We start from the raw sequence: 21,091 nt of genomic DNA, 5'->3' as shown, positions 1-21,091 counted from the left end.
TTCCCTTATAGGATCCTAAACCTCTGCCTTACCTCTGTCATGAAGAGCCCTATACATTTGACATCAACCTCTTTGTTGCCTTGAAAGGTACTGTGTGTACTTGTGCTGGGTTGGAAGGGTTGATCTCCTCTATCAACACTCTCAATCCTCTATCAGAGGAGATAGGACGGCCTGCCTGATCACAGCTGCCTCTCTACCAGTGGGATTAAGTATGGCAGGTAGAGTTAAGTTGTCTGCCCCCAAATGGTGGAAGCTGTGGAGTTGACACAGGGACATGGCACAGCTAAGCTATAGTAGCCAGAAATTTAAAGTGTAGACAGTTCCCACTCCTTTACCCTACCTATTATAATGTGTGATCCTTGATATTCTCCTGTCATAGATCTAGGGCTGAGGTTATCTCATTCTATAACCCCTTTATTTAATTAATGAGGCCCAGAGAAAATAATTAGCCTGTCCAAGGTCATATAGATAATAAGATGAAGAACTGAGGTTTGAACCCAGGTCCTTTGGTTTGAAGTTTAGTGCTCTTTCTCCTGTGCCATGTGCTTACTCCCTTCTTTTCCCCTGGGAATGCTTAGGGATTGGGCCAAGGGAGGCAGTGCAGCTCAGAGCTTCCTGCTGCTTAAACTCAAGGTGTTTGTTTAGTAGAAAACCTTTAAGTAAAAAGCCTAGTGCTATTTTCAATGCTGAGTTGGCATTCTTTCCTCTCTCATTTTCTCTTCTCTCTTGCATCATTACCTTATTTTCCTGGCTACCCTCTCTTTTGTACTTTGCACACCCTCTGTACTTTTGTTCGTTCCCACCTTCTTTTGTCCCTTGTGATTCTCAGTTCAAAGGTATTGGCCTCTTCCCAGGACAAAGCTGTTGGCAGGAGAACAGCCCCCAAATATGCCCTTTAAACCAAGTAAGGGGGAGCTGATTCTGCTTCACAGTGAAAAGTTAACTTTGGGAAGTCATTTGAACATGGTATTACTGCTCTGGCCTCCCTCTGAAATTAAAATTGTCCAAGAATTCAATTAAATTCAGCTCAATGTACATGTGAAAAATGTCTTCTCAGTGTGCGGCACGCTGGCAGGCTCAGCTCAGTGGCTTGCAGGCAATCCTTAACCCTTCCATAATATGTCAGTATAGCAGAATCAGGACAAACTATTGAACCTGCTGTCATTTGCAGCTGCATTCTGCTTGTCCTACTATCCCTTTGCTAACGCCCCACCCCCAGTTTCCTGAATTCATGTAATTCTGATTTTTACATACTAAGTAACTGAATTTTACGATCAGAACACTGTATGATCATTTCAGTAGTAGACGCTTCTTCATACCCTGTTATATTGTCAGTTGGAAGAATGTTATTTAATCAGTCACTGATTTATGTTGTTTGGGAGGAGGGCTAGGCAACGGGGTTAAGTGACTTCCCAGGGTCGCACAGCTAGTAAGTGTTGAGTGTCTGAGGCCAGATTTGAACTCAGGTCCTCCTGACTGCAGGGCTGGTGCTCTATTCACTGTGCCACCTAGCTGCCCCCTACTCACTGATTTTTAGAAAAGAAATCAGTCAATCAGAAACCATTTATTAAGCATCTATAATGTGTTAGATTCTGTACTAGGCATTGAGGATACAGAGACAAAAAGTGAAAAAATTCCTATCCTCAAGGTGTTTATATTCTATCAGGGCAGACAACATGTACACAGGCAATCATATGCAAAATAAATGCAAGGTCATGTGGAGGGAAGGCACCATCAGGATATGGTGCTTGAATTGGGCTTTTGAGGAAACCAGAGATTCAAAGAGGCAGCAATGAGGAGATGGAAAGACAGTTTCCCTGCTCAAAGGCATAGAGACAGAAGATGGAATGCCTATGTGAGGAAAAGCAAGAAGGCTGGTCTGCTTTGGCTAAAGAGCATGTGAAAGGATATTTCATATATATATATATATATATATACACATACACACACACACACACACACACACACACACACACACATATATACACAGACATATATATATACATATATATATATGATAAAACTAGATATATAAGATAAAACTAGAAAATTGGGTTGGAAAGGGCTTTAAATGCCAAACAGAGAAGTTTGTATTTGATTCTAAAGGTGACAGGAAGAAAACTGAAGTCTGCAGAGATTCAGTCCAAGGACACACAAATAGTGTCAGAATTAGGGTTTGAATTCAGGGCCACTTCTTCAAATCCAGTGTTCTATCAGCTGTGCCATGATGCTCTCTCTGAAAGGTTAATCAACTCACCTAGGATTTTCCACTGAGTTTGAAAAAGGATGTTTTGCTCTAAGAGGACCAATGATATGGTAATACACACACACACACACACACACACACACACACACACACCCCATAACCACTATTCTTGAAAGCAAGCCAATTTCCTACCAAGTATATTTAATTGTATCTGACTCTTCATGACCCCATTTGGGGTTTTCTTGGACAAAGATAGTGGAGTGACTTGTCGTTTCCTTCTCCAGCTCATTTAAAGATGAAAAAGCTGAGGTAAACACGTTTAAGTGACTTGCCTAGGGTTACCCAGCTAATAAGTGTCTGAGGCCAGATTTGAACTTGGGAAGATGAGTCTTCCTAACTCCAGGAAGAGCACTACGTGCGCTATGGCAATGCCTAGGTGCCCCAAACCAATTTAGCAATTTTTTTTTTTACATAGGGGAAGGAATGAACCAACCAGCTACAATATGCAGATCTAATTTTAAGGTAAGGTTTTGGACCATACCCTGTTTCTATGTTGTAGACTCATTCTATCAACAGATATTTATAAGGAACTATGCAAAGCAATAGCAATTATTAAGACTATGCAAAGCAATGGGTTAAGCCCTGAGTGGAATATAGAAACAATTGGAATACATCCCCTGCTCTCATCTTACTTAAACTCCAGCACCAGACATACAAATATGCAATTTAGCAAAAACTAAACAATAACTATATTACATAATGGTATATAGCAAGAGGCCAAAACAGTTTCCTCAGCATCAGCAAAGAGATCCCTGCAATCCCCCTCTGATCAGCCACTCGATTCCCCCTCCGTCTGTGGACCGGCCGAGCTCTGGAAGCAGCAGCCACCCTGGGGCTTCACTGGGACTGGGGCTGGGACCAAGCTTCTCTTTCACTGGGGTCATAGACCTTTCCTACTGACCTTCTAAGCTATCTTTGGCATTTGTGGGTTGAGAAGTTTGGAAACCACCACAGCTACCCATGATTCAGTCCCCTGAGGCCTGCTCCAGGTTCTCTGAGGCCTGGTCTTTGCCTGCATGCCCATGCTGAACTGCCTTTCTCTCCCAGACCCACGATATACCTTTCTAATCAACCATCCAGGTTGTCTTGGGCTGGAAATTTGTTTCACTCTGTCGTTTTGTGGGTTCTGCTGCTCTAAAATTTGTTTAGAGCCATTTTTTACAGGTATTTGGAAGGGTTTGGGAGAGAGCTCAAGCAAGTCACTGCTTTTACTCCACCATCTTGGCTCTGTCCACCAGGCCAAGATAGTTTCAAAAATGCTTTGTGATGCAGAAGGGCAGAAGATCAGTTCTAACTAGGAGAACAAGAAAGACTTTCTGGAGAAGGTGGCTTGTGACCTGGGTGTCTAAGGATGGGCAGCATTTCAACAGGCAGAGGTTATGGGGAAGGAGTTATAGGGGTCAAGGAGAAGAGGGAAGGATGTGAGGAAAGGCCAAGAAATCAGAAAGCTCTGGCAGGAGAAGCATAGCATGTAAACCAATCGTGCATCAGAAAGGGAATCATCAGATAATCTCAAAGGCTGGAAAGATGGAGAGGCACTAAACTGTGGGTTATGGTTTACAGGAATCCCCTGGAAGAAGAGGCTTTTGCTTTCCTGCTTAAGAGCAGCCCACCAGTTGTATCAGCATCTGAATTAGACTGATAAACCCCACGGGCAAATGTGGTAGATGGAGCTAGAGTGCCTCTATATTCATTATGCCTAGACACGCCTCTGTTTCGTGCTTAGACTCTGCCCCAGGCTCTTCACAGAAAGGGTGGACTTACCCTCCAGCTTGTAAAGTGACTTTTCTCTCTTTGCTGCTCCTGGAGGAGTGTGTGTTGCTTGGATATAGTTTCATTGATTTTTTTTCCCCAAGAAAAGTAAATGCTTAATGTAAATCACACTCAATGACTAGGATTTTGGAATATATTCCATCTTTCCTCGAGAGAATGCACCCTGAGGGCAGGGCTACTTAACCTTTTTTGTGTTATGGGCCCTACTGGCAGTCTGGTGATGTGTATGAAATCCTTCTCAAAATAATTTTAAATACAAAGAATAAAATACATTGAATCAGAAAGAAAACCAATTCCATTGAAATAGTTATCAAAATACTTTTCAAAAGAAATTCACAGGCTCCAGGTTATGAATCCCTGTTAGGTTATTTCATTTAAAGCCTGGATTATCATCACCCCACTCTCCCATCTCAAGGAGTGTTACTGTATTTGGGAAGAGGCAATGTTCTGACGTTGTTTCTCTCTAGGGAACCAACACATTTTCTACCTCTTTCCCTTCTAGTTGGGTGCTGTCCTGGGTTACTGGCATGGGGCTCCTTTTCTGGTACATCTCTGAAAGGTTTCCTCTAATCAGTTTGTCTTCTTAGACATGTGGTTTTTTGTCTGGTCTCGCCAAAGTGCTCCCCCTTTTTCAGTGTCCCATTCCCTTGAAGTAACAAGAAGCATGATGGTGTGACTTTTAAAAAGCTTGAGAGACATAATTTCTGGGTAATTAGTTATTTTATTAATAATGCTAGAATTTTGATAAAAGAGGCTAGTGGCATTCTCAAATGCCAACAACCCTCATGGCTTGGGCTCAAGGCTTATATGGCCTTGGAAAAGTGGATGTTCCTGTAACCAATCAACTCTGGTTAACAAGTAATGAGAGAGAATGAATATTACAATGATGGGCTGGACCTATTCTAATGAACTTTGATGATGTCATTTCCTTCTAAATTACCTCTAGCCTTGAGCAATCTAATCAAAGAATTTATCCCTACCCATACCTGAATGGAACACAGTGGGATTAAATTCCTTGTAAAGTTGGGTGGGGTCTGACCAAGATTGAGTAGAGTTATTCAATCTCATTATCAGTAATGTCCTTCAAGACACTGAACTTTGAAATGAGGACTATAGAGAAAGGATCTCCCCAAATCACTGATTATTAATAATCATTTCTCTTAGTGTTTTAAGATATTTTGTTGTTTAGTCATTTTTTGTTGTGTCCAACTCTCAGTGACCCCTTTTGGGGTTCTTGGCAAAGTGGTTTGCTGTTTCCTTCTCCAGCTCATTTTGCAGATGAGGAATTGAGGCAAGCAAGGTTAAATGAGCTGCCCAGGGTCACCCAGCTGGTTAATGTCTGAGGCCACATTTGAACTCAGGAAGATGAGTCTTCCTGACCCCAGGCCCAGCACTCTGTGCAGTATGGCGCCACGTAGCAGTCCATATGAAATATTAGAAGCTCTTAATTAAAAGAGCAATAGGAGCAAATTGCTGCTGACATCAGGTCTTTCTGCGTGGTCTAGCCTGAGTGTGCTTTGATGCCTTTGTTTTTCTTGCTGCCTGACTTCCCTTTAACTCACCTTGAGTTCTTTTGGTTCTGGGCCTGAGCTTATTTTTATGGCTTTTCACAGGGTAATGAATGAGTCATTCAACAACCTTATAGAGTGTAGTTGAGGGTACTAGAGTGAGTGATAAAAATGCTGCTCCTGCCTAAGAGATGCTTACAGTCTAGTTGGGTGAGAAAAGCCCCATAAACATTGAAAAGGTTTGGGAATGTTTATAAAGTGACATGCAGATAACTTAAGGTGAATCTTTTGCAAACTGAGGGGTCACTGAACAGTGAATTTAGTGGGCAGGGTACACCTAGGGTGGGACAACTGGAGCTTTGTCCCTGGGTGCCACAATTTAGTCAGTCAAACAATTAGCACTTATTAAGCTAGCATTAAGGGGATCAGGAAGAGCTTCTTGTAAAAAATGAAATTTTAGCTGGGACTTGAAGGATGCCAAGGAATCCAGCAGGTAAAGGTGAGAATGAAGAGTATTCTAGGAAGGGAGAACAACCAGGGAAAATGCCTAGTCTGGAGATGATGTATCTTGTTCAAGGAATAACAGAGGCACAGTCTGTGTGTGTGTGTGTGTGTGTGTGTGTGTGTGTGTGTAGGGGTAGGGGAGAAGGGAGTAAGGTATAAGGAGACTGGAAAGGTAAGAGGGGCCCTTATTGTGGAGGGCCTTGAATGTCAAATCAAGGTTATATATTTGATCCTAGAGTGATTAAGCACTATGCCTGGGCATGCTTCCTACCCAGGAAGGTCAGTACTTAAGTAGTGTGGAAACTACCCAATGTCCCAGACAATACTTCTTTCCCCTAGTGCCTACGATGTGAGCTCTCCACCCTGTGTTCTCTTAACTCTCCACTGGTCTCCAGGGCAAAAATTCTTTGGTATCGTTCTCTCACTAACGGTTCTAGGTTAATCCTGAAAACTTCTGGGAGGTGAATTTTGAGTAATGTTTTGGAAGATGGGATCAGTTTGAATTGGTAGAGGAAGTGTTGTGAAGGCTGCTCCAAATTAAATGAGGGAACTAGGATCCATAAAGGCAGATAAGGGAGTCAGTAAGACATATATAAGATTAGAGGATGGGTAGTCACTTTCTTGGGGAAGTTGTAAAAAGGAGCCTGTTTGAATAGGAGCAAGCCTATGAAGCCTCAGATTGGGGAATTACCTGTTAGGGGAACTACCTCCTAGTTGAGTCCCTTTGCTCACTGGACTTTGCTGCAGTTTTGATTCTCACTGTACTGCTCTTAGACTCTGAAAGCTCTTTCTTGATTGGTCAGGTCAGCTTTATCAAGCTTGTGCTATTGAGGAAAATGGAAAGTGATGGCTGCTGAGGAAAATGGAAAGGGATGGGTGAAGAGCAAGGTCTTAAGAGTGTTCCCTTCCTGACTTACAAATCTCTCCTCTTCGTCTCAGCACATGTACTGGACGATGAAGCAGCAGCTTGCTCACCACACTGTCAATGGCTGCAACCTCCAACCTGGGGATCTCTTGGCATCTGGGACCATTAGTGGACCTGTGAGTATTAGGTGGCTATGGCAGCCGTCCTTCAAACAACAGTCCACCTGAGACATTTGGCTAGTCTTGGACTTACCCTCAAAATGATGCTTCTATACATATCCTTTACCATTCCTTATCTCCTTACAGGTCATTCTTACTGGTTCTCTTCAGTTTTCTTCTAAATTCAGATGATAACAATAATAACAGCTACCATTCATCGAGTGCTTTGAAGTTGTCAAAGCTTTTATTTTATATCTTTTTATATCCTTTATCTTTTGACATCTGTTTATTTTTTATATCCATTATCTCATTTGATTCTCTCCTTCTGTGACCTGTGACCTTGGATGTGTACGTGACTCACTGATCTCTACTCTGTTTCTGGTATAATAAGTATGGAATTCTATTTGGTATGAGGATTAGAAGAAAAAAACAACCCCAACAAAATCTTTCTTTTCCGTCTCTTCAAAGAAGACTTAATAATAAACAAACAATTTTGAAAATTTAAAACAATCCACGAAGAGGAAACAGTTCCTAGACATTGTCTTTAATCAGCCACTCTGGTGATAGTGTATAATAGAGTATAGAACTGAAATTGGAAAGTTCGAGTACCATGGCCAACTCTGCTGGGCACTTCTTAATCTCTTTGAGCCCAAACTTCTTCATCTATGCAATGGGGACAGTTATTATCCTTGTCACAGAGTAATTGTGAAGACCAAGTGAGATGATATGTATTAGACTGCTTTGAAAATTATAAAAGCTATGCACATGTACTTTCTGGGTTTTTTTGTTTGTTTGTTTGTTTTAGGCAATTGGGGTTAAGTGACTTGCCCGGGGTCACACAGCTAGTAAGTATCAAGTGTTTGGTCTGAGGCTGAATTTGAACTCAGGTCCTTCTGACTTCAGGGCTGGTGCTCTATCCACCATGCCATCTAGCTGCGCCTAGGCTATGCACGTGTAAGGGATGATTATTAGATGAGATGGGCAAGAAAAAAAGAATGTTGAGTCATACCAATGTTGTTATTCTGAGATGAGCCACTGCCATGCTTATTTAGGGTACATATTTAGGGTATGCTTCTTTAAAAGGCTGTCTCTAGTGCTGGATCATGCATCCTGTGTCCATCAGCCTTGGAGGTGGAAGAGACCTTACTGCCATAAGGTAAGGCAAAATGTTTGCCTGCACCAAGGGGTGTTAAGAATATTGACATAGTTTGTTCATTTTTCCCTATTTGCTGTAAGGATACCAGACCCTTGAAGTTAGTTCCAAGGATTCAGACTGGTCAGAAAAAACTCGTCATGTTTTGTATTTACTCTTTGTAAATAGAGATTTGGAGGGTACATTATGCAATCTTTTATAATTGCAAACTCCTTTAAAGATTTTCATTGGACAATTGTTCATATCTTGTTAGCCTTGACCCAAAGCACAGTCTTTTCTTGTGGGGACTGAGTGCCCTGAAAGTTTACTTTGATTTTATAATCTCAGAATCCAGGATATGTTTTAGTTCCTTCTTAATCATATCCATCATCCTGTCCAAGAAGTACATGATGCCTCTCTATTACTTTGGGCTAACAACTCCATTTGTAATGGTTTGCCTACTTATCTGTATGCTAGTAGAATTATTCCAGGGCTTAAGTACTGCTTTTCATTTTGGTTACAGTCCGGAGTTCATATTCTGTGCTACTTGGAGTTTAGCTTACTTGTACTTAATAATGAACAGCTCTCCCCTTATAATGTGCTTCATGATTCATTGATCCTCTTTGCCCTCTTCCATGAGCCCCTCATTCTGGGTATTTATTGAGTGGTGGAACCTCAATAATGCTTAAAATGGATGGCTCCCATGCATCATACTAGGGCAGTGCAATTGATATTTCAAACCTGATCAATGCACCAATCATAGGATCATAGATTAGAACTGAAAAGGATTTTGAGGGTTATTTAGTTCAGTCCCCTCATTTTACAGATTACTTAAGTTCTTCTTTCTCATGGTCTATAAACAAGAGTTGTACTGGTTTGAGTCCTTAAGCTGGAGTCAGGAATCCTGGGTTCTAGTCTTGGCCCTGTTCCTAGCTGTGTGAGGCTTCTTGACTTCTTTAGGTTCCTGTTTTCTCATTTGAACAATGAGAATATTGAGCTACTTAACCTCTGAGATCCTTTCCAGCTTTAAGATTCTGTGCTTCATTAACTCTGATATTTGTTCTAGTATTATGTACATACAAAAGATTCCCAGGTGTAAATAACAACGTGTTAAACACTTGGAGTCTAGGCCAAATACTTAACAACTGGCTCTCCAGAAAAAGAAATGTATGTATGACATATTTTTAAGTATGTTCGACATTATTCACATTTTCTCTATCCCTTTCTTAAGTCTAGACAATAAACAAAACAGTAAATCAAGCCTTGATTTGTAACATTTGCTGATTTCTGAGCTGTAAATGCTCAGACTGAAAGTTTAACAATAGGCTCTTAGGAGCCAGTATGAGCTGCCTTCAGTGCACCTCTGAGTCTAGGATATGGTTGCGAACCCAAATGACAGGAAAAAAAAAAGGTGGCATGATGATGTAAGATGGATTTAGTGGTTCAGGGAAAAGTATCATAAGGCAATGATAGAATCTTTGCTGTGATACTCTTGTCCTATTGTCTTCCAGGTTGCAACAGATGAGATAGGAGGGAACAGAGCAAAATTGGGCTTGCTATTCTTGCCATAGACCTTCCTCCTTCTTTATCTGTGTGCCTCTTTGAGTGAATAAATGAAAAAGCATAGTTAAGAATTTACTTTGTGCCAAGCCCTAGAGATACAAATAGAAAAGTAAGATAACCTCTGCCTTCAAGGAGATCACATTCTAATTAGGGGAGGTAACACTTACAGGGTTGGTCATGTACCAAGTGAATGGAAGGGCTCAGTGGTCCTACGTCAACAGGATGGATGACACAGGGGGTGCATTGGTAGGTCAGATTTTGAACCACCTGAGGAGTCACAGCCTTTTAAAAATGCTAGCATTTGTCTGATAGCACATATATTTGGTACACTTCCATCAAAATGAGATCTTTTTATTGAATAGGATCATATAATTTAGACCTAGAAGTGACCTTAGGTATCTTTTTGTCTAATGTTATTTTCAGTCATGTCTGACTCTTCGTGACCACATTTGGGGTTTTCTTGGCAAAGATACTAGAGTGGTTTGCCATTTCCCTCCCTGGCTCATTTTATAGATGAAGAAACTGAGGCAAACAGGGTTAAGTGACTTACCAAGGATCACATAGCTAGTAAGTGTCTGAGGCCAGATTTCAACTCAAGAAGATGAGTCTTCCCAACTCCAGGCGCAGCACTCTACCCACTGTGCCATCTAGCTGCTTGCTTGCTTTCTTCCTTCCTTTCTTTCTTTCTTTCTTTCTTTCTTTCTTTCTTTCTTTCTTTCTTTCTTTCTTTCTTTCTTTCTTTCTTTCTTTCTTTCTTTCTTTCTTTCTTTCTTTCTTTCTTTCTTTCTTTCTTTCTTTCTTTCTTTCTTTCTTTCTTTTTTTCTCTCCTAATACCATATGGCAAATGTGGAAACAGAAGTTTAACAAGGTTAAGTGATAAAAGATTATGTATTTAGAGCTGAAAAAGATTTTAGAAGTCATCTCATCCAACACTTTCATTTTACAGATGAGGAAATTGAGACTCAAAGATTATGAGTAACTTGCCCTTATTCAGATCACAGGGTCACACAGGGAAGAAAGGAGAATAGCCAGGATTTGAATCCAGGGCTTACAACTCCAAATTTGGGACTCTTTACCCTGTACCACACTGTCTTCTGCATTTGTTCTGGAACATTGCAAATTGAGGATGTTAAACTGAATGTGTTTGGTTAACTGTAACCTCAGGTCTTTGACTCTCTGTGACATCTTGAGAGGGGTCCCCTTCTAGGGCAAATCAGTGACTTCAATTTGTAGGAAGTCCAGTGACCCATGAGTGTGAACCATACCTATTATTATTAATAAAGAAGTGCTCAATCCTATCAGCTTTTATTAAACACTTTTTATATGTAAGTCACTCTGCCTAACAAATGGTATTTCTATTCCTGTTCCCAATTTCCATTGTTAAGAATCCTGAAAACTTTGGGTCCATGTTGGAATTATCATGGCGGGGAACTAAAGTCATTGATCTTGGGAATGGACAGACCCGAAAATTTCTGCAAGATGGAGATGAAGTCATTATGACAGGTAAGAACACCCTGATCCCTCCACATGTTGCCAAGTCAAGTCAACAAGTATTTATTAATGCCAGATCTTTTATCATGCGCTTGTATGATCATTCTTATCACTGCAAAAGTTCTACCCTTTCCCATTCTCCACCCAGTATTCCATTATTGACCGTTTAGACAGATGTATTTGTAGGCTTGTTTTCTTTTCCACAGTATCTGTGCTTGAGGAACAAAGTGTTTTGTTTTTTTTTTTAAACAGCTGCTAAATAATCATAACAGTGATATAACATCTGCAGTAATATATGAGCAGGAAAGTGATGCCTTTTATTATTTGCTTCATGTTTATCCCTTGATTCTAAAGCAGTTTTGAATGGTTTGGAAATATCCCTTGCCATTTAGTTTTTCATATAGAGTTCAGTGTGTCATAATGTGGAAAGACGACTGACCCTGCTTTCAGAAGACCTGGCTTCCTGTCCTTGCTCTGCCATTAACTTACTGTGACCTCCACAAATAACTTCACTTTGCTAGGTCTCATTTCCTTCATCTGTTTGCTCCATGAGGGAGTTGGGTCAGATGATCTCTAATGCAGGGGTTGGCAAATTACATTTAAATTAAAATAAATTAAAAGTTGCACTTTAAAATAAAAATGTCAAAAACATTCTTACAAAAACAGGCAGCAGGATGGATTTGACCCACAGGCTGTAGTTTGCTGACCCTTGCTCTAAGGCCCCTTTCAATTTTAAATTCTGCAACTTAAATGACTTTTTCAGTTCCTTTCTGTCAAAATGATATGTAAGTGAAGGTAAACACATAGCAAGTTAAATTTAAAAGGCTTTAGATGAATTAATGGAATATTAAAAGGGAAGTTAAGATTATTAGGGGCACATCCCTATCCTGTAATGATAAAGTGGCCAAGTGATTAGAGTTCAAGGCAATTAATCTATTGAATCACACTATTTCTAAATAACACTAAGAATTTTACTTAAAAAATTCTATTTTAATAAGGAAAGTATTGAAAATATGTGTTTTTCTATTTTTCATTATTAATAGTAAGACTATCCAGAAATTCAGTACAAATAACCTAAGAGGCCTATAATTTTCACTAGGCCCCTCATGGGTGGGTATGGCTATATGGCTGGTACCTGCTTAGTTCAGGATGTATGTTAGGATGAAATGAAGCACTCCTAGGTTATTCAGCAATGAACAAAAGGAGATTTACTTAGCCATAGTATAGAAAGGATATTCAGCGAGGATACTCTGGCACTTAGCTCTGGTACACTCAGCCCTCCTCATCTCTATATGGCAACTATCTGGTCAGTAGGGGAGGGTGTGGTGATTTATTCCATCTTGAGGCATTTGCCAAGTCTAAAGGGCCTTAACCCCATGTGGGTGGCCTTTTTATTCCCTTAGAACCCACATTGCTATGGACAGAGGCTACCAGGAACCTGTGTCCAGACAGATGCAACTTGAGGCTTGGTTAATCAAATCCTGTGGACAACTTTATCACCTTTTAGGGAAAAACTAACCTAACATGTTACAGAAGGGAGGGAATTTTGGCCTATCACACTCCCTCTTTTCTATTCCTTTTCATTTTGTAAAACCAACTTTTCTATTAAAAGGGGATTTATAAAAAACAGGATTTTGTTGTAGTTTGTCGTTATTATAGCCTTTCTATCCCCACAGGAAGAGGTTTATTTGTAGACGAGGTAAGAGTAACTAATTAGTGGACTAAAATAAAGAACTTATCCTATTGCTTTGATACAGAACCACAAAAGCACAAAATTTTAGTGCCTCAAAGAAAGCTTCAACTGAATGAATTTATGCCCCTTACACGTCTAAAATCCTATTAGTTTTATAATTCTCTTTTCTGTGTCGTAGCAGCGTTATGGAGTTTTTGTTTTTGACGTATTTATTATAGTTGCTGTCCCCTCCAGCACTCTGTTTCTATGATTCTACAGTCAACTTTGGCTATTCAGGAGTTTATTATCCAATTTGGGGATTTTCCATTTCCTTTCATTCTGTTTTTCCCCTTTGTTGTCTGTGTTTGGACCTTTCACCACTCCTTAGCTCTCTGAAGAAGTGGGCTAGGAGCTAACAGCAGTGATATATCAATCTTACTGCTAGGTGCTGCCTCATAGCTTATTCGAGCCAGAAGTGACCTTTGAGATGATCCGATTTCAGGTCCTTCCTTTTACAGATAAAGATATTGAAACCTCCCTAAGTGACTTACTCAAGGTCATACATCTAATTAATATCACTGGCAAAAGTAGAACTCACCTCTCTCAAATCTCAGATCAGTGTTTCTCCCCTTTGCCAGGCTGAGTGGGACTTGTTTGTTTGTAAGCCAAGCTGTGATAGGCTTATTCAATAAGCATCTTCTTTGTAAGGTGCCCTGTGGATACAAAGACATAAAAGGAAATGGTAACTGCCTTCAAGTTGACATTCTTTCTCAAGAAAACAAGTGATGAGAATATAGTCCCTGGGACCATATAGGGAGAGGAGCTTTGGACTTTTCTCCTTGAGGACTAGGCTGGCCATATTTTTAAGGGACTATCCATGCCTCTTCATGAAAATTTCATGCTTCTGAGTCATGGCACTGTTTGGGTAATAACGGAAAAAAAAAAAAACCAACCAACCCCCCCCCCCCAGCCTCAAAAACCCAAAACCCTGAACAAGAAGACAAGAGGATTATATTCTTGTCCTAACTCTGCAACTAACTAGCTGTGTGACCTCAAGCAAAACTTAAACCTCAGAACCTCTGTTTCCCCACCTATAGAATGAAAGGGTAGGATTAAATGATTTCTAGGGTTCTTTGCAGCCCTATAATCTGTGATTTTATCACTTTTCTTTAAAAAAAAGTTTTATGGATGTTGTTTCTTTTTGTTTTTCAATTATCAACATCAGTGACTCTCTGCATCACCTTTTTTCTCCTGACCAAAGGAGAAATGATTGCATTCCAGAACAAGAGGGTGAAGTTTTAAATTTTATTTTTATCTTTAGTTAATAATAATAGCTAATATTTATTTGTATCTTCCTGAGTTCAAATCCACCCTCAGATACTAACTATATGACCCTGGGCAAGTCACTTAACCCTGTTTGCCTCATTTTCCCCATCTGTAAAATGAGCTGGAGAAGGAAATGGCAAACCACTCTAGTATCTTTGAAAAGAAAACCCCAAATGGGGTCACAGAGAGTAGGGCATGACTGAAACAGCTGAACAATAACAACATTTGTATAATGTTTTAAATTTAAATTTTGTAAAGCATTGTACATATGTTCTCATTTGATCCTCCCAACAATCCTGGGACATAGGGTGATACTATTACCCCCATTTTATAGATAAAGAAACTGAGTCTGAGGCGACATTTGGGCTCAGGTCTTCACTTCCAGCACTATATCTGCCATGCCATCCAGCTGGTCAAGAGAGCTCAGTTCATCAAGGCACTGTGACTGTTACCTCCTCTCCTTTGACATTAGGTGACAACAGATTTGGCATTAAACTCAACATAAATGTGCTTTATTGTCACTGCGTTCCATGTCCTCCTGCAAAAAGTAGGGTTATCTTTCCAATATGTGTATCTCACAGTTTAATGATTGGCTCCCTAATGCCTTAAAGATCTGAAAGAGTCAGTACTTTCTCAAAATACCCAGTTTAACAGTCCAGGAATTACCTGCCATGCAGGAGGATTTATAAAAGTGTTCAAAGAAAAGTTTTTCTTATGTGCTATGGATCCTTCCCCTGTCTTAGAGAAAACTGCTGTTCTAAGTTAGTAATTTTGATAGCTTATTAATGTGTTTCAAACAAAAAAACCCAAAAACCTCTTACTCCAGGATTTTCTCTGGAGTGGGTCTTCTGAGCATTGTAATTCAACAGATGACTGACATAAAAATAATGAAACTGAACAAGAGAACAAGAAAGAACTTTGTCTCTTGACAAATTTTGTCTTGGTGCATTTGATTTAAACCGGAATGGTAGATGACAGAGCTTGGTGTCAGGCTGAAATAAAGAAGGATCTGGGAAGATAAAGAATCAGGATGTGATACTGATTTTGAAAGGGAGATGAATGTTTTGGTGACAGAAAATGTATGCTTTAGAGACTTCCTCTCGAGTGGCCCAGTTTGCATTGGTCATGGTGAATTGCCATAGGCCAGGATATAGAGCCCAGGGCATTAGAGTCACTGGTGTGTGCTACTACAGTCTTTTAAGAAAATGATTCTAGGATATGTTGGACAGCCTGGTTTGCTCAATACTTTTCTCATCCTGGAAAAGCCTAGAGAACTACTAAACTTGGGATAGAATTTCTACTAACTTTAAATGATCTATTATTTTCTTCTCATTTGAGCTAGTGTATCAGGAACTCAAAAGTGATTAAGAGATATTATGATTCATGTATATAATCAATATCAAATTGCTTGCCTTCTCAAGGAAGAGGAAGGGCTGAAAGGGAAAGAGAGAATTTAGAACTCAAAATTTGAAAAAAGAATATTAAAAATTTTTTTACATATAATTGGGAAATATTTAATGAAATAAATAAAAATATATTTTAAAAAAGAAAGATTGTGGTTAATGTATTTTTCTCTAAATAGTTTTCCAGTCATACCTCTTAAATTATTATGTAGTTTATTTGGTAAACTAAATGTTGCCCAAAAGCAGTCTTTCTACTTAACAATTTTATTTGAGTGTAGTGATTACTTATAAAGTCACAGAATCACAGATTCTTTAGTACTAGAAAGGATTTTAGAGATCATCAAGTCCCCTTTTCAGGAGGGGAAATTGAAGCTCTGACTTCAAGTTTAATGCTTTTCACATTATATCGTGCTGTTGGTCCTTTTGGTAGGTTGATGGTTTGGGTCAAACATACATGAGGTCTTTCTGAAAAAGACTTTAGGACATCACTTGACTAAAAACTCAGTATGAGCCAACAGTCTGTGGTAACAATAAGACTAGTATAAATTTAGAGTGCATTCGTAGGAATATAATATCCGGAACCAGAAAAGGAATAGTCAGTCCCCTTATACTACGTATTGGTCAGATCTCATTTAGAATATTATGTTCGATTTGGGGAATGACATTTTAGGGAGGAAATTTCTAAATTGGAGCTTAATTCCCTTCCCTGGCTACCTAACCCTTACGTGTATTGCCTTCTCAGAGGCAGCCAGGTGGCACAGTGAACAGAGCACTGAGCCTAGAGTCAGGAAGGCTTGAATTCAATCTAGCCTCAGAAACTTACTAACTCTGTGATCCTAGGCAAGTCACTTTACCTCTTTCAGCCTCAGTTTCCTCATCTATAAAATGGTAATGATAATAGCACTCACCTCACAGGGTTGTTGTAGGAATCAAATGAGATAATATTTATGAAGTACTTAGCACAGTGCCTGGCACATGTTATTGTCATTGTTCAGTAGTGTCCAACTCTTCATGACCCCATTTGGGATTTTCTTGGCAGTGATGCTAGATTCTTTTGCCCTTTCCTTCTGTAGCTCATTTTATAGATGAGGAAACCAGGGCAAACAGGGTAAAGTGACTTGCCCAGCCAGTGTCACACAACTAGTAAATGTCTGAGGCCAGATTTGAACTCAGGAAGAAGAGTCTTCCCAACTCCAGGTTCAACACTCTAAACTCTGGACCACCTAACTATCTGGCACACAGCTGATGCTTAATAAATGTTCATTTCCTCCCTTCTTCCTCCATTAGAATGTAAGCTCCTTGAGGACAGGATACCTTTGTATTTGTATCTCCAGTGCTTAGTATGTAGTAAGTGTTTCATAAATACTTATTTTTCCTAAATTTGTTCGTTTGTTGAGATCCAGAGAGAATTATTTATAAAAGGACTGTATCCATTCCATATGAGGAATAGTTGGAAAAAATGGGGGATGTATGAGAGAGAAGAAGACTTTGATGGGCAAAGGGTACAAATATAATAGCTATACTCAAATATTTGAAGGACTGTCATGTGAAAGAGGTATATAAGACTTATTCTACTTAGCCTCAGAAGGAGGAAAAGGGTTAATGTGTATAAATTATATTGAAGAAGATTTTGATTTAATATAAGAAAGTACTTTATAAAAACTAGAGCTGTCTGAAAATGAAATGGACTGCATCATTAGGTAATGAATTCCTCATTATTGGAAGAATTCAAGCAGAAATTGGTTCACCAATTATCTGGAATGTTGTGGAGGAGTTTTGTATTTCATTTAGGAGCTGGGCTAGATGACCTCAGACCTCCTTCCAAATGGTGGATTCTAGGATTTGTGATTCTATCCTATACTATCCAGGTCCTCAAACTTCTTGGGTCTCATGAGTGGCATTTGGTTTCTCTCTCCATATCTCCTTATCATGCTGTTTCTGGTTTGTTCAGGAAACCCTAAAAGCTCTGAGCCCTCAGCACTGGGCTACATGCATTTTTTTTAAAAATAGATTTTTACTGATATCTTTTGTTTTTAAAATCTCCTACATTCCCACTTATATCCTTCTGCTTCTTGCTTCCATAGAGCTATCCCTTATGACATTTTCTTAAGAAAGAAGAGAGAAAAAATTTCAGCAAAATCAATCAACACATTGAATAAATCTTAACATTATCTGTAGTGTTCCACACTCATGGACCACAATGGAGCAAGGTGGGGCAATGGGGAGGGGAAGAAGTATTTTCTTATCTCTTTTTTAGGGCTAATCTTGTTTTGTTTTTTTTTTTGTTTTGTTTTTATAATGTTGCAACATTAGGTTTTAGCTGTTTTGTGGTGATTGTTCTTTCTATTTCCATTGTTGTCGCCATTGTACATATTGTTTTTCTGACTCTGTTTACTTCAGTCTGCATATGTTCATGTAGATCTTTCCCATATTCATCATTTGTCATTTTTTTATGGCACAATAATATTACGTTACAGTCATGAACCACAATTTGTTTAGCTATTCCCGCATCAGTGGCACCTACTTTATTTCCAGTTCTTTGTTTCCACAAAAAGTCGTGCTATAAATATTTTGGTGTATGTAAGGACTTTCTTTTTATCAGTGATCTCTTTGGGATATATGCCTAATAGTAAAATCTCTGAGTCGAAAGATATGGACACTTTAATAAATGGACTATTAGTCACTTTATTTGCATAATTCCATATTTCTTTTCAAAATGTCTATACCAATTAGCCCTTGACGCATTCTTTGTTCTTATATTACTGGTAAAATATGTCTTTAAAAATAGTCCAAAGGTGAGAGTATAGAATTCATTTTCATAAAAGTGATTTGTTATTTTTTTTTCATTCACTGCCTGATCAAATGGTGGCCATTCAGGGAGTTTTCTATCCAATTTAGTGGTTACTGATAAATCATGGGTAAGTGAATGATCTTCTTTGCCTCCGGTTTTGTGTTTCTTTTGTGACTATTTTTAGAAAGAAAAAGAAAGAAACAAAAAAGAAAGAAAGGAAAAAAGGAAGGAAGAAAAGATAGATCTTTAGGTCTACCTTGGATGACTCATCTTAGAACGTTAGCATGATTTGAGTGGGAAAAAGCACTGGATTTAGAGTCCAAGAATCTTTATTTGAGTCTTAATTCTCCTGCTTATTAATTGCGTGGCTTTGGGCCATTTGCTTAACTTCTCTATGCTGCAATTTCCTTATCTGTGAAATAAAAGGGTTGGACTTCATAGTCTCTGGAGTAGGTTCCAATCCAAATCCTTTTGTCCTATTTTACCTCCTGATTTGTTCTCAAGTATTCTTACACTTTCCTTTTTTTTTTTCTACCTTCCCAAAATTGATTTGCAATTTTTACCTACATGTTGTGGGACTCAATTAACAACAAGCTTCGAGGTTGTAATGATATGAAAGAAACTGAAACCCAACTCTGCTAGCCCATTTCCGCTGTGAGCCACTACAGGTCACTGTTTCTCTTCCTGTCAGTTGTGAAAAAAGGATCTGAGTTTATAAGAGCTCATTTAGCATGATCCTCTCTAAGCCTTTGAAACCTAGGTCTACTTCCTCTCCCTACAAGTTTTCCCCTTTACCTGAAAAAGTTTGGTGATACCTTTTTCCATTAAGGCATGGCTCGGACTAGATGGCAGGTATAGATGAGGTCCCTTACAATTGTGAAATTCTGTGATTCTGTGAAAATCCCAACCACTCTGTGACTCCACTCAAACGCCACCACTCCTCCAAAGAGCCTTTCCTAATTCCCACATCGTCCCCAGCCCAAAACATTTCCTTACTCTTAATTCCCATCATCCTGAATTCTCCTCTTATGATACATTATATCCTGCTGTATTATTTGTGTATTGGTCTTAACTCTCCTACTAGATTATAAACTGAGGGTGGAGTGTGTATCTCACGCTTACTCCAGTTCTTGTTACCACTAAGCCCTGTCCTTGTGTTAGGTCTGGGGCTTGCAAATATTCTAGCCTTGATAGAGCATTCTCAAAAAGTTGCCATATCACAGGATCAAAACATAGTCTTGTCTTAGAAAGGCCTTACCAAATTTCCACCTATGATGGAAGACTAACCCCTAGCCAACAGGGTGTACCAAGTGTAGTTACAACCCACAATACACCCAAGAGAAGGGGAAACACTCAGATGGATCCTCCAGCTGCCTTCCCAAGGGTTAATATGTAAGAGATAATACCTACCTTGGTTAGGAAGCTTCCCACAAATCCCTACCTTTCTAAAATTCCAGCAGGGGTGGGGAACCTGCAGGCTTGAGGCCACATGTGGCCTTCTAGGTCCTTGGGTGCGACCTTTTGACTGAGTCCAAATTTTATAGAACAAATCATTTTATTAAGGGGATTTGTTTCTTGAAGTTTGGATTCAGTCAAAGGGCCACACTTGAGGACCTAGAGGGCCACATGTGGACTCTAGTCTGCAGGTTCCTCACCCTGCCCCAGAGGCTCATCTGAGTTAGACTCATTCCTGTTAGTAGTTGATATATTAACATCTACTGAGCACTTACTATTTATACTTAAATACTGGAGAAATACAAAGATGAAGAAACATAGTCCCTTCTCTCAAAGAGGTTCCAGTTGAGTGGAGGAGATAGGACATGGACAAACTATAGAACCATAATACAGTGAAGCCTGAAGTAAGTACTATGGGAATTTAGAAAGCAGAAAAACTACTTCATATTCTTTCAACATCTCCCAAGTTTCTGTCGTATGATATTTGTAATGCTTGGTGAATCTTAATAATACTTTTCATCTGAAGAGGCCATAGGGTCCTTAGGTCCCTTAGATCGAATAATTTAGCTTTCCATTTAACAGACAGAAACTGATGTTGGGATACTAAATGGCTTGGCCTAAAGTCACACAGTTTGTGATGAATTCAGGACGCTGCCCAAATCTCCCAAATCCTAGTTCAGCATTCTGTCTACCCTTTCCTTAAAATGCTTAATTTCAAATAAATTATCACTCCTTTGCACACATCTCATCTTCCAGTTTACTTATTAGCTTTCTTTGTGGTTGATTGCAATAGCAAACTTAGTTGTCTCATTAATGAGCCTTTTCTGTTTTTCTCTTGTAGGATACTGCCTCGGTAATGGTTACAGGGTTGGATTCGGACGGTGCACTGGAAAGGTACTTCCAGCACCTTCACTGTTATAAAAACTTCACATCTGACCTAAAGATGAAATAAAAAGAATTCCAGTCTCTCTTCCAATGGTGTAACTAGTTTTACTTTTATTAATCACTATCTAAAAAAAGAAACTGTTCTTTATGTTTCCAGGTTTCAAGCTATTATTTAAATACAGCAACACCCTTGCTTTACCATAATTCATCCATACACTTGAAAGCCTGGTGTGAGTGTGGTAAAAAGTGTAATAAAAAGAAAGTTTTGCTGCCAAACGTGGAGGCAGAAGAGGACACTT

General features: G+C 39.3%; 1 protein-coding gene across 2 annotated transcripts in view; it reads left to right on the top strand.

Moving 5' to 3' along the window:
• Positions 1 to 20,883, top strand: part of FAH (fumarylacetoacetate hydrolase) — a 54,372-nt gene extending 33,489 nt beyond the window's left edge. For both annotated transcript variants that reach the window (XM_027851465.1, XM_027851467.1), the window contains 5 exons: positions 12 to 87; positions 2,682 to 2,728; positions 6,991 to 7,092; positions 11,155 to 11,272; positions 20,749 to 20,883. In XM_027851465.1, the coding sequence (XP_027707266.1) occupies positions 12 to 87; positions 2,682 to 2,728; positions 6,991 to 7,092; positions 11,155 to 11,272; positions 20,749 to 20,828 (423 nt within the window). In that variant the 3' untranslated portion in view covers positions 20,829 to 20,883. The remainder of the gene's footprint in view (positions 1 to 11; positions 88 to 2,681; positions 2,729 to 6,990; positions 7,093 to 11,154; positions 11,273 to 20,748) is intronic.
• The last annotated feature ends 208 nt before the right edge of the window (positions 20,884 to 21,091 follow it).

Source organism: Vombatus ursinus, unplaced genomic scaffold, assembly GCF_900497805.2.
Source record: "Vombatus ursinus unplaced genomic scaffold, bare-nosed wombat genome assembly UNPS02009205.1, whole genome shotgun sequence".
In the NCBI taxonomy this organism is placed as follows: Eukaryota; Metazoa; Chordata; class Mammalia; order Diprotodontia; family Vombatidae; genus Vombatus; species Vombatus ursinus.
This window is presented reverse-complemented; position numbering and strand designations above follow the sequence as displayed.